General features: G+C 47.1%; 1 protein-coding gene across 3 annotated transcripts; it reads left to right on the top strand.

Moving 5' to 3' along the window:
- Positions 1–1,874: 1,874 nt before the first annotated feature.
- Positions 1,875–25,591, top strand: ranbp2 (RAN binding protein 2). 3 transcript variants are annotated; one of them, XM_052493445.1, is made up of 30 exons: positions 1,875–2,068; positions 2,657–2,724; positions 2,809–2,920; positions 3,196–3,348; positions 3,699–3,929; positions 4,013–4,155; positions 4,325–4,520; positions 4,609–4,909; positions 4,987–5,168; positions 6,559–6,746; positions 7,006–7,129; positions 7,460–7,621; positions 7,830–7,967; positions 8,164–8,295; positions 8,405–8,614; positions 11,430–11,501; positions 11,628–11,769; positions 11,898–11,998; positions 12,120–16,812; positions 17,356–17,433; positions 19,368–19,529; positions 19,634–19,714; positions 19,814–20,136; positions 21,697–22,285; positions 22,448–22,558; positions 22,705–22,850; positions 23,260–23,533; positions 23,636–23,808; positions 23,943–24,116; positions 24,516–25,591. In XM_052493445.1, exons 1-30 carry the CDS (start codon positions 1,997–1,999, stop codon positions 24,819–24,821), a joined length of 9,837 nt encoding a protein of 3,278 aa, XP_052349405.1. In that variant the 5' UTR covers positions 1,875–1,996; the 3' UTR covers positions 24,822–25,591. The 3 variants fall into 3 exon arrangements, with proteins under 3 accessions (XP_052349405.1, XP_052349406.1, XP_052349407.1); XM_052493446.1 differs by having other exon boundaries at positions 19,817–20,136; XM_052493447.1 differs by lacking the exon at positions 17,356–17,433 and having other exon boundaries at positions 1,876–2,068.
- Positions 25,592–26,508: the final 917 nt, after the last annotated feature.

Consider the following 26,508-nt stretch of genomic DNA (forward strand, 5'->3'; position numbering starts at 1 on the left):
TTCGTTCCGCCTGTAGCGACACAGCACGAATGAGTTTTGTAATTTCGGCCACCCAAGCAGGCTTTTCCGGCTCCGGGCTGCTCTGCCCCCCAGCTCGCACAGAGGGTGTGTGTCCCTGCACCCCCACCAAAGCCCCAGCTGAAGCCCCAGCCCACACCAGCTCCCTCTCCAAAGCCATCTCCAAGGCTGTCTGCAATGAGCCAGCTGGGTCTGTATGCTCAGCTCCGTAGGAGAGAGCGCCTGTATGAACTGGTCCCGTGCTAGCTAGCACCCGTAGAGGCTCTCCAGGCTGCCTGCGTCTATTACTCAGTTCGGAGCGCAGTAGCCCGGGCTGTACACACTGTCCATAGCGCCTCCTCAGTGCTCCCACTAAAGCACCATAATCATGCCTGTCCTCGGGGCTAATCAATATCAAACAAGCCAGAGCTTCATCCGTGAGGGATAAAGCCAACTGCAGTGCCCTTTCTTCATCCGACCACCCCCTAAAATGAGCTAAGAGTTCAAACAGAGCATGAAAAGCTTCCCAATCCGCCTTACCGGAATACTTCGGGGTCTTAACGAGTACGGACGCAGCCGGGAACTGGGCGCCGCCATGTTTGTTTACATCCTGAGCCCCAGATTCCTCGTCACGCCGCGTCGACGTCACCACTTCGGTCCGCCCACCAGAATCCGCGCGAAATACAGTCGACGAAGCACTCATGCCCGCTTCAGCCGCCATCGCTCTAACGTCCTCCCTCAAGCGGCCTCTGCACTCCGACGCCCTGGCGATCTCCTCAGACAGAGCCCCCGACGTCCATTCACACGCACCTCCTTGGCCATAATCGTCCCCTACCTCCACCTTCACTTTCGGATTCCCTCAAAGCATTTTCAATCCCCGTTCTCACCTACGGTAGCTAGCCACATAAGTCAGCTAGCTAGCTGGCTAACTTGTATCAACGTTTTTACTTCTGACACCAATGTAATGACCTGACTAGATCATAAATTAACAATTGTCCAGACAGAGGCTTGAGTTTGCGCATTGACGGTTTATTAAACCAACTTTACACAGGCTACTGTTTGGGCCGTAGCACACGCCAAATAGATGACAGATAATCCACAAGCCAAACGTGACCTTCTCTTGTGAAACCCAGACGTAAGAGAGAGAGAACAAAGGCTGAACCTGGTCTTAACTTCCAATGCTCCACCCCCCTGCCCAACCCCCCTCCACGCCATTCGCCAACCACCAGGATGCCCGGCATCAGAACATTCCAGGCATTCCCGTGATTGGCAGATAGCAGGTTGATTGACATGTCGGACCCCGCGAACACCGGGTACTGGTCAGTACAACACAACCACCTCCTAGCCTAACACATAACACACAGCTGTCTGTGCGGGTCGCTACAGTATATACTGTACTCGATACCATCTACTGTATCTTGCCTATGCTGCTCTGTACCATCACTCATTCATATATCTTTATGTACATATTCTTTATCCCCTTACACTGTATAAGACAGTAGTTTTGGAATTGTTAGTTAGATTACTTGTTGGTTATTACTGCATTGTCGGAACTAGAAGCACAAGCATTTCGCTACACTCGCATTAACATCTGCTAACCATGTGTATGTGACAAATACAATACAATTTGATTTGAAGTCCGTTAAAGAACACATTCTTATTTACAATGTCGCCTACATCGGCCATATGGGATTCCCAATCACGGCCGGTTGTGATACAGCATGGATAACTACAGCCTACTGACGCGAACAAAAACAGATTGCATATTTTCTCTAATGAAGCGTAGGCTATTGTATTTGTATTCAATATACTGAGTGTGTACTTTTTCAAATGTGATTGGCTAAGTCTTGACCAATCACAGCTCGTGGTTGGAATCCACGTGAGTACCGCTGCCATTTGACGTTCTCATGGCTAGAGTGGAGAATAGGATTCCTGCCGATTTTTGTAATTCTGTGCAATTCTAGTTTTGAAATAACAAGAAAATACGCTTAACACAGCCATGCGGCGAAGTAAGGCCGAAGTGGAACGCTATATTTATTCAGTACAGAGTTCCTCTCCTTCACTCAAAGAGGTGAGTCCAACCGGCTTCACTTCATCCTGCGTGTATTAGCTAGCTAAGCTAACGGCCATGATGGCCTGGTATGATAGCTAGCAGTACTGCACGCATTGAAAGTAACTAGCTAGCCACAGACTAAATCTGAAACAACAACAAGTAGCTAACGGATCCTTCATTTTGGATAACTAACTAACGTTCGCTAACTACGTTGGCAAATGTGACACTTATCAAGTTCATCCATCGCAGTGAAGAATTCCGTGTGTGGAAAACGCGCGGGCAACAGGGCTGGCTATATTTTGAAACATCTCATGCATTAGTTAGTTGTGTCACTCTTCCTATGAAGATAGCCATGATCGCTTTCAAAAATAAAATCCTAGTTAGTCATTTTATATTTGAATGGATCAAACTAACTTGTGGAATTTCCAGGAAGCTGGTACGATTTTCGTATGTATTAGGCAACTAAGTTAGTTGGCTACCTAAGTTTAGTGAACTTAAATACAATAGGTAACCATGTCTGTCTTCAGTAGTTGGCTAACTAGCTGTTATAACTATATGAGTTTAACCTTATTTTAAACTAGGCCTTCATATGTTCTCTTTCCACAGAAACCAATTAAAGGATTTTTATTTGCTAAATTATACTTCGAGGCTAAGGAGTATGAACTTGCTAAAAGGTATGCCCTGAACACATTGACATATTGAAGTGGGTATCTACATCTTTTGTGTGTTTATTCAGAATGTCTGGTCCCCTCTTTTAGACATGTTTCGGAATATCTGACAGTGGCTGAGAGAGATCCCAAAGCACACAAGTTCCTGGGCCAGCTTTATGAGAGGGAAGGAGATATCAACAAGGCCGTAGGATGTTACAAGGCAAGCTAATATTCCTGCCAGTTGCTCACTTACTTATTCATGTTCTAGTATCTTATTAGTCTGTCCATTAGGCTCTGTCAGTCATCCAGTTTTATATAATTTATTTGAAGAAACGGCTAAAGAAATGGAGTGATTGGAAATTATTATTGATAGAAGTCATACTCTATCTGTAATATTAAAGCTGATCCCTAAAAAACAAAAACTGGCTATGCTGATTGCAAACCTAACTATCTGGCAGTGTAAAGATGCTTTCAAGTCTTTAATTGTGTGTCCAGCGGTCTGTGGACCTGAACCCAGCCCAGAGGGACCTGGTTTTGAAGGTGGCTGAGCTGCTGGTCAGTAAGACAGAGCGAGATAGCAGAGCAGAGTTCTGGGTGGAGAAAGCTGCCAAGTTGCTGCCTGCAAATCCTGCTGTCTTCAACCTCAAGGTAAGAACTCTAACACCGTATTGATTTCCTGTATTAAAAGCATTTTGGGCTTTTTGTAAATGGTGTGGCTAACCTGAAATAGTGTGTCAAGGTTAAAGACTGCCTGCATTGTGACTGGAGGATTGAAAAGAAACTTGTGGCACAGGGTTGACCCAAGATCACTACCTGCCTGTTGAGTTGGCAGCTGTTTGATGCATATTCCCTCCTCGCCCTCTCTCTCCCCTCAGGAACAGTTGTTGAGCAGCAGACTGGTCCCGGGGACTAGAAACTTCTGTTAAAAAATAATCAGCTGTTTAAAAAAAAATCTGCTCTTTAACAATCCTTGCTAACTCTCCTTCTACCCCCTATAGGAGCGGCTACTGAATCGACAGGGCCAGCAGGGACGGAACCAGTTGTTCGACCTGCTGCAGGCAGAGCTGGCTATGAGACCTGGCGATGCCCATATCAACATAAAGCTGGTTCAGCTGTTCTCCTCTGATGGCAGGCTGGAGGAGGCTGTCAAACACTGTCTGGCAACAGAGAAGAGAGGCCTGCTTAGATCCAGCTTGGACTGGTACTCTACTGTAGTACACACTCTACAGGTCAGCAGGATACTCACAAAATACAATATACACTTATGGAATTACATGTACAATGTTAAAGTGCTTAATTTGGTGTTTCTCAGGATTTCCTAGCCCAGCCCAGTGTTTCATCCAATGAGAAGATGAGTAGACATCTGCAGAGAGAGCTACTTTTGGCCCACTGCAGCCTGCTGAGACTGACCCTGTCGGGAAAAGGACTGCAGCCTAGCATCAAGGCCCTTGGGAGGTGTGTTTGTCAGAACCAGGCTAGGCAGGGAAACGTGACTACTGGGTATAGTTAATCCATGCTTAGTCTACCAACAGAGTTTCTGCATTAGAGCGTCACTCTGTGGAGTCCTATTAGATTAGTAGCAGTGTGTTCGAACCTTATTTAACACCTGTCTCGCTCTGTGTAGTTTTGACTGTGCGATGCAGGGCCTGAAGAAGACAGCGGGCAGTGTAACAGATGATCTGTCTGAGGTCTATGTGGAGATGAGGGGACATCTGTACCTGCATGCTGGCACTCTGCTGCTGAAAATGGCTCAGGAAAGAGAACAGCAGTGGAGGGCTGTCATTGACCTGGCTGCTCTCTGCTATCTATTGGCTTACCAGGTAATGCACACAAACTAGAAGCTTTGTATTTAGCAAATGACAGTGTCTTTCATGTTGTATCCAACTTCTTTTCATTCTTCCTATTTAGGTCCCAGGGCCGAAGAGCAAGGTGACTAAAGGGGACCAGTCTTCTCTTCAGCATCTGGAGCTGCTGGCCAGTGACAGACAGAGCCAGGCTGGACACATGCTGCTTAACCTCAATCCTGACACTCATACCTTTGTCAGAGAGGTGGTGGAGGCGTTTGGTAACCGTAGTGGTCAGGGCTCTCTGTTTGAGCTTTTGTTTGGGCTTCAGGCTCCAGCCGGTACTTCCTTCATCGGCAACGACGACATCCGCTCCATCAACACACAGGCTCCAGCGATATCTGACCTCATCAAACGGGACAACGGTATGTGTGTCGGTCTACACAACCGGAGACTGATCTCACAAGTTCCCTGTGTAACCCTGCTCCTCTCCTGTCTTCAGGCTCCATCCAGCTCAAAGGAGGTGACCTCCAGCAGCTGTGTTGGCTGGGTCTCCAGTGGTCTCTCATGGCCCGGAGGCCTGCTCTGAGGGACTGGCTCAAACAGCTGTTCCCCAGGCTCATCCTGGAGACCTCCAAACTGGACACCAACACACCTGAGTCCATCTGCCTGCTAGACCTGGAGGTGGGTGTGGCTGGGGTGGCTCTACAATATCTGTCTCTACAAGGCTCAACAGCCTTGCAACAGCCTTGTAACAATCTTCTAATACTGTCCTTCGAATGATATCGTTGATTGTCTTCTTTTGCTTAATTTTTCATTTATACAAAGACCTTGAATGCTCTAAGACAATGGTCACCAACCTTTTCTGAGTCAGGATCACTTTCTGAGTGAAAATGAATGCCGGGATCTACCACTCTGATTTTTTTTTTTTATTTTATTAACATAAAAAAAATGTAAGGCTATGCTAAATTAACCAATTAAAACCAGTACTTTAGCAATGAGGTTTGAAGTATTGGCTCTACAGCTTACATTTTCACTGCATATTGGCTTTGCTTGAATTTACCTGCCAATGCATTGTTGTTTGGACATATAAAAAAAAATCATATTTCAAAATTTGAGGGAGGCTATATGATCACACCAGTAATAGATCCATTGTTGTATTACTTGTGAGGCACAGCTGAGTGAGCATACATTTAAATCATTAGTGTTTTTATTTTACTGGGCTGATGGTGCCTGCATCTGCTGGTCAGTCTTAGCGGAGGGAGAGAGCAGCAGACTGAGGATCCAACTGTCAACATCCCTCTGCTGACACTGACCAAAAAGGGACACCGTCTTCCAGCTGATGGCAGAACTCGAGTCGCACCACATTATTTCGGCCTCATGCTCAAATTCATGTTGTGAACAGAGAAAGTGAAATATTCCTCAACGTAAAAAAGACTCAGGCCACTAACAATAACACAAGCTTATCGATACACTTTCCTACTCATTCATTACTGCTGCGCTGCTTGTTGTATCCCTGAGTGGTAAAAAGAACGCACGTTTTATTGGTTATAAAAGTGTTGAATACAAAGTGTTGACAGTGCTGAGTAAGAACTTAAACAAGAACTCACTCATAAAACCAGCAGCTCTGCTGTATTCGTTGACAGTCTCTCTAGTCATGGTTTTAAACTTTTTGAAATCTCAGTATCAATTTTGCCGAGGATTTCTATTATGCCTGCTACGTTAATGCAGACTCTGTCATCTGAGCAATCTGATTGGCCAGCGGTAGCGTAGTGCACTTGATTTCCTCTCCAGGCCCACCGGGAAGGCAGTTTGTACCTTCAGACACATGAAATGGCAACCGTTTGCCTACCCGGTGCGCAGGGCAGCTGAATTGGCTGCACCTACCACCAACGGCCCGAGACTAATAAAATAGAAATAGGAACACAAGGATTAGTTGTTGGGTTTTTTACAGAAATGTTTGGCGAAGGACTAGAAATGCCTTGGAGATCGACAAGTCGAACGTGATCGACCGGTTGGTGACCACTGCTCTAAGAACTAATGCAATACACTGGGGTGATTCTCTCCTCTCTAGGTGTTCCTGTGTGGGGTGGTGTGGTGCAGTCACACCCAGCTCCAGGAGAGGGCCAGGATCACTTCTACTGGTCAACAGCAACTCCATGAGCCCCGCTGCCTGCCCCTGCCCCTCCTCCGCCTCCTCTCCACAGACAGACAGAGGGAATGGTGGGACGCCGTCTACAGCCTCATACACAAACAAGCTGCGTGAGTCACTACGGGTTCATCGCTATACTTATATGATAGATGGCTGAAATCAAGCGTTTTACTACCCAAGCTAGCTCTGTCAAATTTACCCAGACACCATTCCCTCCTCCCTCACTTGAACTGATCACAGATATTATATAAGTTGTGTTAAAATGTAAAGGCCCATGATGGAGAAATCAAGCTGACTGGTGACTCTGTGGTTAACATGACTATGGTTCTACTTCTGTCTTTAAAAAATATATATATTTTAAAAAATTAGGCCTGGCATGTCAGCCAAACTGAGGATGACCGTTCAACATGGACTAAGCACCCTTCGAGCTGGAGAGAAACATGGGCTTCAACCAGCCCTGCCCATACACTGGGCCCAGCACCTCAGCTCAACGGTATACACCTCGGCCAGGCGGCAGACCTTCCTTTTTCTGTCACACACTACATAAGTCTACATGATATGCTAGGCGTCTGTCTGAAATTATTTCCCCCGCCATTTACTCAATAGTATTTATAACTTCCAATTGGTGTATGGTCATTATTTATAACTCTTGGTCTAGTCAGAATAGTACACATCAGCAATTTCCCTTTGGTACAGTAAATGATGTCTGCTTTAAACTACTTCTGAGAATGCGACTCAGAACGATGAGTGCTTCGTTATAATGGATGATTTGAAGCAATGCCATTTCTGCATTTAGATTTAACACCTGCTGTGTTGTTCCCAGGGGGTTGGTGTGAACTCCTACTATGACCAGAAGGAGTATATAGGGCGTAGTGTCCACTACTGGAAGGTGGTGCTCCCCCTGCTGGAAAAGATCAAGCAAAGACACAGCATCCCTGAACCCCTGGACCCCCTCTTCATACACTTTCCCTCTAGAGACATACAGGTGAGCGACCAACACAGCTGCTTCTCTTACCGACTGGATTAGAACCTAGCTTTCCACAATACTTGTTAGTCTGCTGAGTTAAAGCATTGACACGTGTAGACTTTTCATATCACTGATGCCAATCGTGAAAGTTGACAAGTCCAGGCTTAATATATGCATTGCTCTATTTTCATTGGTTAGTGAGGTTGCGTTTGCGTGTTAATCTCAGATCCCATCAGTGAAGGGCTTTGAGGAGGAGGCCATGATAGCATTTGCAACCCTCTTGGATGTCGAGGGGAGGACAGAGGAGGCTATTACTACTCTGGAGACCATCAACAACATCTCATCTAACTGGCACCTAGCTAGGGTATGTAGTGAGGGGTTCACTGCTCTACCTTGCTCTGGTAGTCAATCCCCTGCACTTCTCCCACTCTGCGCTGTAGTGCCATGCCTTCTAGTGCAGCTGCCAGTAAAAAAAATTGTGTGCAGGCAGCATTTCTTTTTTAATGTCTTACCATAAATGCATTTATGAATTGTGCCTTTTGATATATCTCTGTGTGTAGATCTTCCAGCGTCTGTCTGAGGAGGCTGGTAGTGGGGTGGAGGAGACTCGGGACAGGTGTGTCATGTTCCTCAGGAAGTTCAGAACTTACCTGTCCAAGATCTACAATGCCAATGCTGACGACATGGACAAGGTTACACACTTCAATATACGGCATCTATACACATGACTATTTTCCAAAAATATGTAAACGAAGAGTTGGAAGCATGACATTCAATCATATTCACTGTGTGTTGTTCCAGCTGCCTGTCTCAATGGAAGAGGTGATGGATCTCCTGAACGATGTGAACCAGCAGCTAGGGGAGATTGGAGAAGCGATGGATGAAGAGGGCAGACCGGTCCACTTCAGCCCTCAGTTTACTGAGCCTGCTGCCTCAGTCGCTCACATCAAATTCTCCCCTTTAACCCCTTCCCCCAGCAAGAGCTTTGTCCCTTCCTCCAAAATACACATGGTATGATAAATGTTGACTTGTAAACATGCACTGAGTGTACAAAACATTAGGAATACCTTCGTAACATTGAGTTGCACCCCATTTTGTCTTTAGAACATCCACAATTTGTCAGGACATGGACTCTACAAGTTGTCAAGCGTACCACAAGGATGCTGGCCCATGTTAACTCCAATTCTTTCTATAGATGCAAGTTTGCTGGATGTCCTTGGGCGGTGAACCATTTTTGATACATACAGGGAAACTGTTGAATGTGTAAAAACCCAGCAGCGTTGAAGTCCTTGACACACTCAAACCGGTGCACCCGGCTCTTACTACCATACCCATACTCAAACCGGTGCACCCGGCTCTTACTACCATACCCATACTCAAACCGGTGCACCCGGCTCTTACTACCATACCCATACTCAAACCGGTGCCCCTGGCTCTTACTACCATACCCATACTCAAACCGGTGCACCTGGCTCTTACTACCATACCCATACTCAAACCGGTGCACCTGGCTCTTACTACCATACCCATACTCAAACCGGTGCACCCGGCTCTTACTACCATACCCATACTCAAACCGGTGCACCTGGCTCTTACTACCATACCCATACTCAAACCGGTGCACCCGGCTCTTACTACCATACCCATACTCAAACCGGTGCCCCTGGCTCTTACTACCATACCCATACTCAAACCGGTGCACCTGGCTCTTACTACCATACCCATACTCAAACCGGTGCCCCTGGCTCTTACTACCATACCCATACTCAAACCGGTGCACCTGGCTCTTACTACCATACCCATACTCAAACCGGTGCACCTGGCTTTTACTACCATACCCATACTCAAACCGGTGCCCTGGCTCTTACTACCATACCCATACTCAAACCGGTGCACCCTGGCTCTTACTACCATACCCATACTCAAACCGGTGCACCTGGCTCTTACTACCATACCCATACTCAAACCGGTGCACCCGGCTCTTACTACCATACCCATACTCAAACCGGTGCACCTGGCTCTTACTACCATACCCATACTCAAACCGGTGCACCTGGCTCTTACTACCATACCCATACTCAAACCGGTGCACCTGGCTCTTACTACCATACCCATACTCAAACCGGTGCACCTGGCTCTTACTACCATACCCATACTCAAACCGGTGCACCTGGCTCTTACTACCATACCCATACTCAAACCGGTGCACCTGGCTCTTACTACCATACCCATACTCAAACCGGTGCACCCGGCTCTTACTACCATACCCATACTCAAACCGGTGCCCCTGGCTCTTACTACCATACCCATACTCAAACCGGTGCCCCTGGCTCTTACTACCATACCCATACTCAAACCGGTGCCCCTGGCTCTTACTACCATACCCATACTCAAACCGGTGCACCTGGCTCTTACTACCATACCCATACTCAAACCGGTGCACCTGGCTCTTACTACCATACCCATACTCAAACCGGTGCACCTGGCTCTTACTACCATACCCATACTCAAACCGGTGCACCTGGCTCTTACTACCATACCCATACTCAAACCGGTGCACCTGGCTCTTACTACCATTCCCATACTCAAACCGGTGCACCTGGCTCTTACTACCATACCCATACTCAAACCGGTGCACCTGGCTCTTACTACCATACCCATACTCAAACCGGTGCACCTGGCTCTTACTACCATACCCATACTCAAACCGGTGCACCTGGCTCTTACTACCATACCCATACTCAAACCGGTGCACCTGGCTCTTACTACCATAACCATACTCAAACCAGTGCACTTGGCTCTTACTACCATACCCATACTCAAACCAGTGCACCTGGCTCTTACTACCATACTCAAACCAGTGCCCCCGGCTCTTACTACCATACCCATACTCAAACCGGTGCACCTGGCTCTTACTACCATACCCATACTCAAACCGGTGCACCTGGCTCTTACTACCATACCCATACTCAAACTGGTGCCCCATACCCTTACTACCATACCCATACTCAAACCGGTGCCCCATACCCTTACTACCATACCCATACTCAAACCGGTGCACCATACCCATACTCAAACCGGTGCACCTGGCTCTTACTACCATACTCAAACCGGTGCCCCATACCCTTACTACCATACCCATACTCAAACCGGTGCACCTGGCTCTTACTACCATACCCATACTCAAACCGGTGCACCTGGCTCTTACTACCATACCCATACTCAAACCGGTGCCCCATACCCACACTACCATTCCCATACTCAAACCGGTGCCCCATACCCACACTACCATTCCCATACTCAAACCGGTGCCCCATACCCACACTACCATTCCCATACTCAAACCGGTGCCCCATACCCATACTACCATTCCCATACTCAAACCGGTGCCCCATACCCATACTACCATTCCCATACTCAAACCGGTGCCCCATACCCATACTACCATTCCCATACTCAAAGGCACTTAAATGTTATTGCCCATTCACACACCATCTCTCTCAATTGTCTCAAGGCTTAAAAATCCTTATTTAACCTGTCCCCTCCCCTTCATCTACACTGATTGAAGTGAATTTAACAGGTGACATCAATAAGGGATCATAGCTTTCACCAGGTCCGTGTGTCATGGAAAGGGCTGGTGTTCCTCATGTTTTGTACACTGAGACACTGATGCTCTTCCTATGGTTTTTAAACATGGACATTCATGTACTTCAGTTTTAGATTTACCGTACAGGTTTTTTTTTCTCACCTAAATAATAGGAATAACTTGACATGAAAAATATAATAAAAATGTTATTTTTCTCCTCCGTTTCCTGATTTCCCCAAGACACCACCTCATTGGGCGGAGCACCAGAAGTCCCTCCTGCAGATGCTCTGCCAGCAGGTGGAGGCCCTTAAGGTCAGCCCCTAGCTTCATTGTCTATGAGGATATGGGAGATGTTGCCCATGTCAAGTGTGCCTATTAATGAAATTATAGATGTCCATGCATGGTTTCTGTGTTAAGTAATGTGTGGTTGGGTTGCAGAATGAGGTCCATGACCTGAGACATAACTCGTCAGACAGCATGGCGTCACCCCACCAAAGGATGTATGGAGATGGGTATGGGGCTGAGAGCATGCAGGAGGGCTACCCCCCAACACAGACCTTCCATGTCGCACCCCTCACCGGTAGGAACGCAGTACACAACTGAGTTGTGTAGTTTCGGGCTGTATTATTAGGAATACTGAAATAGCAATGTTGCTTAGGGTATTAAATTATGACCGTTGATTTGAACCTTTTCTCTTTTTGTTTACAGTTGCCACCACACAGGCCCCATCTATGTATTTCAATCAATCCCCCGCTTATAACTCCGGACAGTATCTCCTTCGTCCTGCAGCCAATGTTACCCCAACAAAGGTCGGTGTTTATACCTTGATTTTTCTTTGAGCATTCAGAATGGTTTAGATACTTGGAAGTGGGGGAGTATTTTCCATGACAAATTTGAATTAGGTTTGAATTAATTTTCCTTTTGTCTCAGGCTCCTGTATATGGAGTCAACCGTCTGCCACCCCAGCAGCACATGTATACCTACCAGCAGCCCACTAACACTCCTCCCCTGCAGTCAACACCAGCCTGCATCTACCCTCCTCAAGACCAGGTCTTCGGCACCCCCCTCCACTTCGAGTCACCAGCAACCAGTCTACTCTCCCCATACAGCGAGGAATACTACGGCCACTCTCAGCCCACCACCAACCCTCCCCTCCCTGAGCCTGGCTACTTCACCAAGCCCTCAGTCGTACCTGTCCAACCACCAAAGACCATTGAGGGGAAGCCTGTGGACTTTGGGAAGATCGCCTTTGGCCAGCAGGTCCCTGCTGAGCCTCTTAAGGTGCCTGGCTTTGGTGCTGGAGTAGTAGCCCAGTCCACTCCATCATCTGCTGCCTTTAAATTCAACTCCAACTTCAAATCCAACGATGGGGACTTTACCTTCAAAGCCAAAAACAGTGAGAACCTGTTGGGGCTTCTGACATCAGACATTCCCACCAAATCGGAGGGCCCCTCAGAGGTTGAGCCTCCTAGCCAGGGAGGGATATTTAGCTTTGGCACTAAAAGCGTGGCAGGCTTCTCCTTCAGTGATGCAGCCCAGAGTCGGGACAAACCAAACCTGTTTGAAAAAATTGAACAGCCATTTAGTTTCACTGATCAGACCAAGCCTGTATTTGGGCTGGAAAACACAGCGGTGGAGAAAGGACCGGAGAGCGATAACGACAGCACACATGTGGAGGAAGATGAGGATGGGCCTCACTTTGAGCCCATTGTGCCCCTCCCTGACAAAGTAGATGTGAAGACTGGAGAGGAGGAAGAAGAGGAGATGTTCTGTAACAGGTCCAAGCTATTCAGATTTGATGCAGAGACAAAGGAGTGGAAAGAGAGGGGGATCGGCATAGTCAAAATCCTAAAGCACAATACATCAGGGAAAGTGCGTCTGCTGATGAGGAGGGAGCAGGTTCTGAAGATCTGTGCTAACCACTACATCACGCCAGATATGCTCCTGAAACCAATTGCTGGCTCTGACAAGTCCTGGGTTTGGAATGCCATTGATTATGCAGATGAGGAACCAAGGCCTGAGCAACTGGCCATCCGGTATAAAACGGCAGACGAGGCATTGCTCTTCAAAACAAAGTTTGAAGAGGCTCAGAAGATAGTTCCCAAATCTCCAGAAAAGCAGCAAGATCAGCCAGATAGGAAAGCAACTTCTCCTAATTCATCTGCTCCTCAGGTGACAAACTTCGCTGCCCAGTTTGCAAAGAAGGACGGGGAGTGGCACTGCAATGTGTGTTATGTAAGAAATGCTGCTACAATTATGCAGTGTGTTGCCTGTCAGACTGCCAACCCTAATTCTCTGTCAGAGACAGACAGCAAACTGGCTACTGAAACCAAAGGCTTTACTAGTGGGGCAGCTTCAGTGAGAGGATTTACTTTTGGATTTGGAGCTGACTTGTCAAAAGACACCAGCAGCGCAGGATCTATTGGAAAGGGATTTGGGGCTTTTGGAGCTCAGATACCCTCCTCCTTTACGTTTGGAACCAGTGGCACCACTTCTATACCTGTTGCTGGTTTTGGGGCCCAGTTTGGTAAGAATAAAGAAACCACAGCAGAAGTAGCAGAATCAAAGCCCTCAACCATGCCATTTGGCTCTGGATTTGGTGCCCAGTTTGGCAAAAAGCCAGGGCAGTGGGACTGTGACGTGTGTGCTGTAAGAAACCAGGCCTCCTCAAACAGTTGTGTTTCTTGTCAAACTCCAAACCATGCAGCCAAAACTGTTGTAGATAGAGCAGCAGCATCAAAGCCCTTAACCAATCCATTAGGTTCTGGATTTGGTGCCCAGTTTGGCAAAAAGCCAGGGCAGTGGGACTGTGACGTGTGTGCTGTAAGAAACCAGGCCTCCTCAAACAGTTGTGTTTCTTGTCAAACTCTAAACCATGCAGCCAAAACTGTTGTAGATAGAGCAGCAGCATCAAAGCCCTTAACCAATCCATTAGGTTCTGGATTTGGTGCCCAGTTTAGCAAAAAGCCAGGGCAGTGGGACTGTGACGTGTGTGCTGTAAGAAACCAGGCCTCCTCAAACAGTTGTGTTTCTTGTCAAACTCCAAATCCCTCAGCAAAATCAACAGTTGCGGTAGCACCACCACCAAAGCCAACAGTGTCGGGATTTGGTGATCTTTTTGCTAAGAGGGACAGACAATGGGACTGTGACACCTGTCTAGTGAGGAATGATGCATCAGTTTCTAAGTGTGTTTCCTGCCAGACACCCAATGCTAGCAGCACCTCCTCTCTTGGGGCCATGTTTGCCAAACAGGGGGGACAGTGGGACTGTGACACATGTCTAGTCAGAAACGACAGCTCTGCTAGTCAATGTGTCTCCTGTCAGACACCCAACACTAAGAGCACAGCCACCCCATCCAGCTCATCCTTCAGCTTTAGCTTTGGGAGTCAAAGTACATCTACTCAGCCTGTAGGCAATGTGTTTAAAGCAAACTTCAACAGTGACAGCTCTTTTCAGTTTGGCACAAGCAAAGTTGATACAGGTGCCCCTGCATCCTTCAAGTTTGAGACCCCTCAGGCTGAAAGCAGTGGCTCCAGTGCTGCAGGCTTCTCTTTCAATATGCCCGTACCAGCAGGTGGCTTTAAGTTTGGCACTCAAGAAACGGCAAAGGAAACCCCACCAGATGAAACTCAGACTCCTGCTTCAGGGTCTGCGTCCATGTTCCTGAAGAATATCGCAGAGCAGCACAGAGAAAAAGAGAAGGAATCTGGCGTTGGTATACCTGCATCAGTGCCTTCAGTGGACAACACCGATGAGAATGGCAAACCTAATGACTTCAGTTTTGCAGATTTGGCTAAGAACTCACAAGGAGACTTCAAGTTTGGACAGACCGATTCCAATTGCAAAGAGTTCAGCCACGGTGGCGAGCAGCTGTTCACTTCCCTTCAGTCAAACCAGTGGGCAGACACTTCCGCTGACCAGGATGAAGAGGATGTATACAAAACAGAAGAGAATGACGATATCCAGTTTGAACCTGTGGTCCAGATGCCTGATAAAGTGGACCTGGTCACAGGAGAGGAGGATGAACAGGCCCTTTACTCACAGAGAGTAAAGCTCTTCAGGTTTGACGGAGACATCAGCCAGTGGAAGGAGAGGGGTGTTGGAGTCCTAAAGTTCCTGAAGAATGCCACCAACGGCAGGCTGAGGGTGCTGATGAGGAGAGAGCAGGTCCTGAAGGTGTGTGCCAACCACTGGATCACCACCACCATGAACTTGAAGCCCTTGGCTGGTTCCGACAAAGCTTGGATGTGGCTTGCTAATGACTTCTCAGAAGGAGATGCCAAACTGGAGCAACTCGCTGCCAAGTTTAAAACCCCTGAGCTGGCTGAGGAGTTCAAGCTTAAGTTTGAGGAGTGTCAGAGGCTCCTGTTAGACATCCCACTGCAGACTCCTCACAAGCTTGTTGACACCGGCAGAACTGCACATCTCATCCAGAAGGCAGAGGAGATGAAGTCCGGTCTGAAAGACCTTAAATCCTTCCTGACTGATGACAAAACAAAGATCAAGGAGAACGACAGCCAAGCTAACATCACAACAGCCAGTAACACCTCAGGTCTGATCATCAAGCCCCACGTGGAGAGCACTGGGCCTACCTTAGAATGGGACAACTATGACCTGAGAGAGGAGGCTCTGGACGACAGTGCTGACACATCTGTCTACACCTCACCTCTGGCAAGCAGCCCAATCAGGAAGAACCTCTTCTGCTTTGGAGAATCCACAGAGGGCTTCAACTTCAGCTTCCAGCCTGTCATCAGTCCTACCAAGTCACCGGCCAAGCTGAACCAGAGCGGGGTGTCTGTGGACGAGGAGCAAGACGTGACCCAGGAGGAGGAGAGGGATGGCCTGTACTTTGAGCCTGTGGTTCCCCTGCCAGACCTGGTGGAGATCTCTACTGGAGAGGAGAATGAAAATGTGTGTTTCAGCCACAGAGCAAAGCTGTACCGCTATGACAAAGACCTGAACCAGTGGAAGGAGAGGGGCATCGGAGACCTTAAGATACTGCAGAACTACGACACCAAACGAGTCAGACTCCTCATGAGGCGGGACCAAGTCCTGAAGATCTGCGCCAACCACTGGGTCACGTCTTCTATGAAGTTGGAGCCCATGAAGGGTGCTGAGAAGGCCTGGGTCTGGAGTGCCATTGACTTTGCTGAGGTAGCTGAGGGAAATGTGGAGCAGTTAGCAGTGCGGTTTAAACTGCAGGATGTGGCCAACTCTTTCAGAGACATCTTTGACAGGGCTAAAACCGCCCAAGAGAATGAGATTCTGGTCACTCCCATTGCCTCATGTGAGACCCTTCCTCAGGAGGTAGCAACAGCTCCAGGGATGACTGTGTGTGGACAGGCTGCTGTGGCCATCCTGGAGGAGACCACCAGAGAACGGACAGAGCTGACTTCTGAGACTTTCCACACCCATGACAGCACTTCCACACCACACAGCCCTCTCAACCCCTCTAAGATGGTGATGTCTCCTCCCAAATTCCTCTTCGGAACCGACTCTCTCCAGAAGATCTTTGGCAGCAGCCTCCTGTTGTCCAAGGAGGATGGTTCTTCAGAAAGCACCAAGGCTAAAGACAGCGGTTGGACCTCCCAGCCCTCACCTGCATTCAAAATCCCAGAAAAGGGTAATCCTTTTATTGTTATCCTTTCTTTGTTGATTTTGTGAACTGCTTGTTTTTGAATGGTGATTCCCCCCACGTTGGAGTTTTCACACAATTTGACCCTGTTGTGATTCCAGTCATGTCCCATTGGTTCATCTCATTGCTTCTTCCACCAGCCCACACTGTTGTTAGCACAAACTTAACCCAGTCACTCCCATTAGCCTAATTTACATCTACTTCCTCTCCCTTGTAATTTTATGATAGTTTAAATATGATAGCAGATGTCATCAATTATATAATCGAGTACACTTGCCTAGTAATCAAATCCCCTAAGGATAATGCAGTCACTCCATTTTCAAAGAATTATAGCAGGCTACATCTTCATGAAGGCAGATGGAGACAGGACAGAATTTAGAAAGATTGTAGAATCCATTACACTTAGATAATTAAATGATCTTCAACTTGAAGCTTACTGAAGACTCATTTCAACACACTTTAATTTCTTAATCCAACCCCCCCACCCCACCCAATTCCAGCTTGTCTCACCTGCCAACCATTATTTTGTAGGATTGGATTTTAGGCTTTTCAAAGATAACCCAATGGCTTTTTGGACCAGCACCTCATCCACCCAATTTGAGCCCCCAGGTACTCTGTCACTGCACTGTGTGTGTGCTGTGACACGTCACCTACACATTTGTCACCTGGCTGGGCCTGCTTTGTAGCCGGTCTTAACCCGCATGCAACGAGTGGAACATACAAACCTTTAGTACAACAACCTAACGGGCTGCATGCCATCTGATACTCGAGTTACTGTTACTCTAAAGCAGGGGTATTCAACGCTTACCTTACAAGATCCAGAGACTGCTGTTTTTTTTTTCTTCTACCTGATAATTAATTGCATACACCTGGTGTCCCAGGTCTGAATCAGTCCCTGATTATAGAGGGGGACAATGAAAAAATGCAGTGGAACTGGCTTTGAGGTCCAGAGTTGCATTCGAGGGCACTCCTTGACATGTGTCACTAAAGCTACAAGAGGGTGGAACACATTTCAAACTTTGCTTGTTAGGCTTACTGCGAATAAAAGTTAGGCAAGCTGTTTAGCTAATAGAAAGGTGAAGGGGCTAAGTTCCTGGTAGCGGCCGGTGGAGTGTTGGCGATGATAGAGTTCTTTTCCCTCTGTTGAAAGGAGACACGGCCATGCTTCCTGACAGGAATGTACTGTCACACACTCTTCAACGTCACACACATTTTTAGTCCAGGGTGGGTAGCAACAGTGTGAAAGGCAACACCTTGTCTGGTCCGGTTCGTTCCAGAGATTTCCAGTATGTCCCAGATTTCAAACCCGGGTACAATGTGTATGTTACAAGCGTTTGTTTTTCTACCACCGGATGGTCATCTATTAAGGTCATACCAAAGTTTATTTTATTTAGAATTTTATGCACACGCTTGAAGTATCAAAATATGAAACTATTTGATTTGGCCTGCTATTAGCCCCATACAAACACACAGCCCCATACAAACACAAACAGCTTTACTACATGGAACAATGTGTCTGTCCTGTATCTGAGAGAGATAAGAAAGATCGGGAAACTTTTTTTTTTTTTTTTTACATCTATTTAACCCCTTATTTTTGGCACTAAACAGTGTCCATATACTAATATTATTATTTTTCAACTGGTACCAGGGGACCTTCAGACAAGTCTTGTAAGGGCTGTGGCCATCTTAGAGCAAAAAAAACGACATGTTCGTGTCTCACCTTTCCACAGAGGGGTTATATTAGTATGTAGCCCAAACTGTCCGGACGCTACGTGCCACGTTGAAAGTCACTGAGCTCATCAGTACGGACCATTCTACTGCCAGTATTTGTAAATGAAGATTGCATGGCTTTGTACTCAATTTTTATACACCTGTCAAATGGGTGTGGGTGAAATGGCAAAATCCACTAAGTTGGTGTGTGTCCACATACTTTTGATCACATACTTTTAGTGTCTCTAGCTTAAACTGACAGATTTTTATGGGGATGTTTGTATTAAGCTAATTGGCATATGATTTGGTTTTAGAGAACAGTAGGAAATGGAAACTGGAATCCTATATGGTTGGCCTCGTGTACAGTATACTGTAGATCCATGGTTCTGATGTTTGATGCCTTTGTGATTCACTTCCGCAATAGTTAACGCATTCTCAGAGATATGAGACTGCTTGCTTGGTGTGGTGAAATGCATGATGTCAGTATTTTTGAGATGCATGTGTTTCGGTTTGGAACTAACCCTAGACATGCAACTACCTCCTTAGTGAAATGGTTTTGTGACCTTTTTTAGCAGGTGAACCATTTTTAGGATATTAAATGTTAGCCTGTCTGCCCTACAGTACCAAACAACCTTGCAGCATAGTTGAGTCAAGTCTTAAAATGTTCTGTAGATCCATTTATTGTACAGCAATTTGGGATTATATTATGCAAATTCACCTTGTAGGTTAATAAAGTTGCATCATTCTGTTACTGCCTTCAACATCTCTGTTCTGTATACTCCTCTGTAGGAAGGAGTCTCCTGAGTTGTCTCACTCTTTGTGTTGTGTTATAGCACCCCCCCAGGCAAGGGCTGATGATGACAGTGAGGTGGAGGTGGTGTACGAGAGGCAGCCGACTGCGGAGCAGGCTGCTTTGGCCAGGGAACTCTTGCTGCCTCTCACCTTCTTCTGCTACCAGAACGAACCAGGAAACACTAGTGACGACCAGACGGACGGTGAGAAATGACACCAACGCTCTCTTGCATTACTTTTCTACTTGTATGAGCTAAGGTTTACGCATTGTAGTTGACCGTGTTGCTAACGTTAGTTTGTGTTGCAGATGAGGACTTTGAGACTGCAGTTAAAGCGCTGAATGGAAAACTGTACCCGGATCCTCCTGAGAGAAAGGCTGCAAATTCTGGTAAGTTTCATAGCCAAACTGGCTATAGAGAGAGGTAATTGAAAGGTTGGTGAAATTTCTTGCCAAATGTTTGCCTCTCCAATAACCTTCTCCTCTCAGCAGCTCAGGCCGAGATAGGTGCTGAGGGTCTGTACCCGGAGGTTGAGGTGGTGTTGGAGAAGAAGTCTACTCCAGATGAGGAGCAGAAAGCCAAGCCGTTGCAGCTGCCTCCAACTTTTTCAGATGTAGTCGGCAAGGCAGAGAAAGACCAGCCAGAGGACTTCAAGGCAGAGAAAGACCAGCCAGAGGACTTCAAGGCAGAGAAAGACCAGCCAGAGGACTTCAAGGCAGAGAAAGACCAGCCAGAGGACTTCAAGGCAGAGAAAGACCAGCCAGAGGACTTCAAGGCAGAGAAAGACCAGCCAGAGGACTTCAAGGCAGAGGTATGCAAACACTGCTCAAAAAAATAAAGGGAACACTAAAATAACACATCCTCCATCTGAATGAATGAAATATTCTTAATAAATACTTTTTTCTTTACATAGTTGAATGTGCTGACAACAAAATCACACAATTATCAATGGAAATCAAATCTATCAACCCATGGAGGTCTGGATTTGGAGTCACACTCAAAATTAAAGTGGAAAACCACACTACAGGCTGATCCAACTTTGATGTAATGTCCTTAAAAGTCTAAATGAGGCTCAGTAGTGTGTGTGGCCTCCACGTGCCTGTATGACCTCCCTACAATGCCTGGGCATGCTCCTGATGAGTTGGTGGATGGTCTCCTGAGGGATCTCCTCCCAGACCTGGACTAAAGCTTCTGCTAAACTCTTGAACAGTCTGTGGTGCAACGTGGCGTTGGTGGATGGAGCGAGACATGATGTGCTCAATTGGATTCTGGGGAACGGGCGGGCCAGTCCATAGCATCAATACCTTCCTCTTGCAGGAACTGCTGACACACTCCAGCCACATGAGGTCTAGCATTCTTGCATTAGGAGGAACCCATTCTTGCATTTGGAGGAACCCAGGGCCAACCGCACCAGCATATGGTCTCACAAGGGGTCTGAGTGACCCACCGCCAAACCGGTCATGCTGGGGACTGACCCACCGCCAAACCGGTCATGCTGGAGGATGTTGCAGGCAGCAGAACGTTCTCCACGGTGTCTCCAGACTGTCCCGTCTGTCACATGTGCTCAGTGTGAACCTGCTTTCATCTGTGAAGAGCACAGGGCGCCAGTGGCGAATTTGCCAATCTTGGTGTTCTCTGGCAAATGCCAAACGTCCTGCACGGTGTTGGGCTGTAAGCACAACCCCCACCTGTGGACGTTGGGCCTTCATACCACCCTCATGGAGTCTGTTTCTGACCGTTTGAGCAGACACATGCACATTTGTGGCCTGCTGGAGGTCATTTTGCAGGGCTCTGGCAGTGCTCCTCCTTGCACAAAGGTGGAGGTAGCGGTCCTGCTGCTGGGTTGTTGCCCTCCTACGGCCTCCTCCACGTCTCCTGATGTACTGGCCTGTCTCCTGGTAGCGCCTCCATCCTGGATGAGCTGCACTACCTGAGCCACTTGTGTGGGTTGTAGACTCCGTCTCATGCTATCACTAGAGTGAAAGCACCGCCAGCATTCAAAGTGACCAAAACATCAGCCAGGAAGCATAGGAACTGAGAAGTGGTCTGTGGTCACCACCTGCAGAACCACTCCTTTATTGGGGGTGTCTTGCTAATTGCCTATAATTTCCACCTGTTGTCTTCCATTTGCACAACAGCATGTGAAATTTATTGTCAATCAGTGTTGCTTCCTAAGTGGACAGTTTGATTTCACAGAAGTGTGATTGACTTGGAGTTACATTGTGTTGTTTAAGTGTTCCCTTTATTTTTTTGAGCAGAGTATATTGATTTGTTTGCACATGTAGATGAACATCTTGTGGCATTAGGATATAAGAAATTAAAACTACTATAGTTCTCTCAAGCCAATATTGATGTTTTGGTTGTGTTTCAGGATGCAGAGAGAAGCGCATACCCTGTTTCATCTGAGGCTGTGTCCTCCAGCACCGGCGATACAGTGCCAGAACAACAGTTCCCAGACCAGTCCCCCAGCAGCCAGGTACAGGTTCCAGATCTGTCTGAGGCAGAGGTTCAGTCCTCTGCAGCAGAGGCGGAGTTCCCAGCTCAGTCAGTAACCATCCAGGAGGCAGAGGTCCAGCAGACTCCAGATCAGTCAGACTCCACTCCAACACTGTCTCAGACTGCAGTCTCCAGCAGCGGGGAGCAGGCTCAAACTTCAAACCCTTCAGCAAAACCTGTTGCTTGTGCCCCAGCTTTGGTGACTGCCTCATTTGGATTTGGTGCACAGTTTGTCAAAAAGCCAGGGCAGTGGGAGTGTGACGCATGTCTTGTTAGAAATGAGGAGTCTGCAAGCAGTTGTGTTTCTTGTCAAACTCCAAACCCTGCAGCCAGCAGTGGTAAGCAGGCTCCAGATCAGTCAGACTCTACTCCTGCGGCTACCAGCAGCAGCCCTATAGACCTGTCTACCAAGAAGACCTCGGAGCCGGACTCCACATCGACATTTACGACAACCATTACTCAGGGTATGAGATTTATCATTGCAGAGCCCTTTGCATTCTACACTGATCAGGAAGAGCATGTCCCTCTTGTGAATACATTTGATGTACTCACAGCAGCAGAGTCTCACTTGTGACACCAGTACAGCAACCTGTCTTCTCATCCTTTATTTATTTTCTCGTTTACAGATGCTCCAAACTCATTTGGCTCCTTGGGCTTCAGTGATCTGAGAGGGGAAGGGATCTCCTTCGCTGATCTGGCACAGAACACCGGGGGTGAATTCGCCTTCGGAAAACAAGGTTGACACTTCTACATTTTCTGAATACAGTTGACTGAAGAAAATTCAATATGTGCTTAATTTTAAGGTTTTACAAGTTTCCATGACACAACTGTGAGCTATGTTTTAAGTGAGAACAAACATTTCAGTTTTAAAATGCTTCCTTAGATTCTAACTTCTCGTGGGCGAATGCTGGGGCTACGTTGTTTGGAGCTGCAGCCTCACCCAATGCTGAAGGAGGGGAGGAGAGGAGTCATGAAGAGGACGCTAATAATGTGGAAATTCACTTTGATCCCATAGTCACCCTACCAGAGGTACTTGTCAATGCACTGCTACTAATCTAATTCCACTTAACCTTACTGGGAATGTCATCATTATAAAGTAAAGTATCCTTGGCTTGTGCGAGCCGGAACAGCTCATAGGTTACAGGAGCCTATCACCTGTTTTCTGAAGCGTGATGCAGCTTAATGAACAAGTACACCCCCTCAACGGGACGCTAGGCTATTGCAGGGCCTTGCCCCCAATCTATCTCCTGAATTCCAAGCTGAGACTCCACGTCGTCATTATAATTGACTGTAAATGTGTTTTAGGTGGTCTAGAGCTGTCATGACTCCACATTCTATCTGTGACAGAGAATATTGCCTGTTCTATTCGATACATTTCTATACAAGTTATGTAAACTTACACCCTCCTGATTAACCTGCGCGTAACTGTGTTGTCTAGGTGGAGACTAAGTCAGGGGAGGAGGATGAGGAGATCTTGTTTAAGGAGCGTACCAAGCTGTACCGCTGGGAGAGAGACCTGGGCCAGTGGAAGGAGAGGGGTGTGGGAGACATCAAGATCCTCTTCCACCCCGATAAGAGGTTCTACCGGGTGCTGATGAGGAGGGAGCAGGTGCTGAAGGTGTGTGCCAATCACACCATCTGCCAGAGCATGGAGCTCAAACCCATGAACACCTCTAACCAAGCCCTCGTCTGGACCGCTACCGACTTTGCAGGTAGGTCTACACACAGCTCCGCCAAACACAGCACTATGTAATTATATTGATTCTTATATAGTTGATGAATTGATAAATGTATTGATCCTGTGTTCTCTCCAGAGGGTGAGGGTAAGGTGGAGCAGTTGGCAGCCAAGTTCAAAACAGCAGAGCTGGCTGAGTGTTTCAGGAAGACCTTCTGTGAGTGTCAGAGCCGTATGAGCCCATCAGAGGCCTCGGCCCTCTCCCCCCAGATGTCCAGGGTCCAGGAACATTCCAGAGACGCCAACCCCCAGGTCAGTGTTTCCCGTGCCTGCTATTGTTTTGATGGAGCGCCTACGACTTTTGTCCCCTCCACATAAAATCATTAGTTGGGTGTTTTACTAATATTATGGCCTGTAAAATAATCTATATGAAACTCTGCCCCCAGGTGTACCTCTCCATCTCCGCTGACGACGAGCTGCTGGGAATGGTCACCATAGAACTGTTCTCTCACATTGTCCCCAAGACGGCTGAGAACTTCAGAGCGCTGTGTACAGGACAGAAAGGCTTCGGGCTGCGCAACTCTGTCTTCCACAGGATCGTACCGGGCTTCATGTGTCAGGTGAGGGGGGAGTGTGGGGTTGGAAGGTTTCCATTAAATAACACAGCCACAAAGTCTAAATTGGCTATATTGTAAAAATTCATGGAAAAAACACTTGCTTTTTTGTCTTAATATAAGGTTGTTGTTGGGTTTAAAATCAGATTTTAAGAAGATAAATTGTAGCAATATGTGTGGTTTATGACTTTGTCTATGTTAACTAGTGATGACCAGGTTAAACTGAAACCAGACCATACTCAGAACCACCAACGTGCTTTCATAGTCTTCAATACCATGTTTCCCAAATAGGTCAGTCAGTGCCTCTTGGAACACAAAAACAGTTTGTAAACCACAGCTATATCTAATTTAGCTTTTATCTGTATCTTGATAAGTATTTCCTACCATCTTTCTGTCTGTACTCAGGGTGGCGACCTCACCAACCAGGACGGGACAGGAGGGAAGTCCATCTACGGGAACAAGTTTGAGGACGAGAACTTTGATGTGCGCCACACGGGTCCGGGGCTGCTGTCCATGGCCAACCATGGCAGAGACACCAACAACTCCCAGTTCTTCATCACATTGAAGAAGGCTGAGCACCTGGACTTTAAACATGTGGCCTTTGGCTTCGTCAGAGAGGGCATGGATGTGGTCCGCAGAATGGGAGAGCTGGGCACCAAAACTGGCAAACCCAGCAAGAAGATTGTCATCACCGAATGTGGACAACTGTAGAGCCTGAGCTCTGGTCACTGACTGGACAACTCCACTGTAGGGCTGAAAATGTAGTCACTGACTGGATGGCAATGGGCCTTCACTCTGGTCATGGACTGGGGAGTTATAGCATTTCAAACTGAGCACAATTATAGTAGGCAGATATCAAATGATACCCTATTCCCCATATAGTGCACTCCACTTGGGGCTCAGCTTAAAAAGAGGGCACTGGTAGCCCACTATGGGGAGAATAGGCTTTAATTTAAGACCGGCCCAGTGTCTCCTCCTGATGAGTGTTGCACTTTCTCCCTGCCGCATCCTGAGGGCTGCATGTCCCAGTGTGAATCCCCAGACTCTTTGTGTGTGTATAATGTACATGGACTACATTTTGTCCTTTTTTTTGTGCATGTGTTCCAATAAGAGTTGACAGCGCTGGTTTCTTCATAAGCTCCCTAACCCAATTTGTTTTGTGTAATTGTCTTAATTAAGATTATCGTGACCTTTTTTTAAAACCAACCAATGTTTGTTTTGTATTGTGTTCCTCTTGCTGCCTGTGTATACTTTTTTAGGTGTGTTTTTTTTTTTGTTGTGTGTAGGGTAAACATTGATTTCATAATGTGCAAATTGAGACTCTACACCTGTCTTAAACTAAAAGGGAGGAATATGAAGTCTGACAATTTGGGAGAGGTGACATACTAAATATATTTTATGGTCGGGTCACAATTGGGGTCAATAAATAAATACAAGATGCTGGAGACTGTCTTTAAAAATAAAGTTGCTTTATAACTGAACCTTGTTCAATTTCAAATATACAGTACCAGTCAAAAGTTTGGACACTCATTCCAGGGTTTTAATTTATTTTTACTATTTACTACATTCTAGAATAATAGTGAAGACAAACTATGAAATAATACATGGAATAATACATCGTGCCGTCCCTGGGGGGGTGCGTCACCTGGGTGGGTTGATTCACTGTTGTGGTCGGCCTGTCTGGGTTGCCCCCCTTGGGTTGTACCGTGGCGGAGATCTTTGTGGGCTATACTCGGCCTTGTCTCAGGATGGTAAGTTGGTGGTTGAAGATATCCCTCTAGTGGTGTGGGGGATGTGCTTTGGCAAAGTGGGTGGGGTTATATCCTTCCTGTTTGGCCCTGTCCGGGGGTGTCCTCGGATGGGGCCACAGTGTCTCCTGACCCCTCCTGTCTCAGCCTCCAGTATTTATGCTGCAGTAGTTTGTGTCGGGGGGCTAGGGTCAGTTTGTTATATCTGGAGTACTTCTCCTGTCCTATTCGGTGTCCTGTGTGAATCTAAGTGTGCGTTCTCTAATTCTCTCCTTCTCTCTTTCTTTCTCTCTCTCGGAGGACCTGAGCCCTAGGACCATGTCCCAGGACTACCTGACATGAGGACTCCTTGCTGTCCCCAGTCCACCTGGCCATGCTCCTGCTCCAGTTTCAACTGACCTGAGCCCTAGGACCGTGCCCCAGGACTACCTGACATGAAGGCTCCTTGCTGTCCCCAGTCCACCTGACTGTGCTGCTGCTCCAGTTTCAACTGTTCTGCCTTATTATTATTCGACCATGCTGGTCATTTATGAACATTTGAACATCTTGGTCATGTTCTGTTATAATCTCTACCCGGCACAGCCAGAAGAGGACTGGCCACCCCACATAGCCCGGTTCCTCTCTAGGTTTCTTCCTAGGTTTTGGCCTTT

Source organism: Oncorhynchus keta, chromosome 34, assembly GCF_023373465.1.
Source record: "Oncorhynchus keta strain PuntledgeMale-10-30-2019 chromosome 34, Oket_V2, whole genome shotgun sequence".
Lineage (NCBI taxonomy): Eukaryota > Metazoa > Chordata > Actinopteri > Salmoniformes > Salmonidae > Oncorhynchus > Oncorhynchus keta.

Excerpts from the sequence above, each read along its gene's own strand:
- ranbp2 (XM_052493445.1), top strand. The coding sequence starts at position 1,997 with ATGCGGCGAAGTAAGGCCGAAGTGGAACGCTATATTTATTCAGTACAG. Across the intron at positions 7,622-7,829 it reads TTCCCTCTAGAGACATACAG|ATCCCATCAGTGAAGGGCTT; the intron begins GTGAGCGACCAA and ends TGTTAATCTCAG. Across the intron at positions 8,296-8,404 it reads ATGCTGACGACATGGACAAG|CTGCCTGTCTCAATGGAAGA; the intron begins GTTACACACTTC and ends GTGTTGTTCCAG.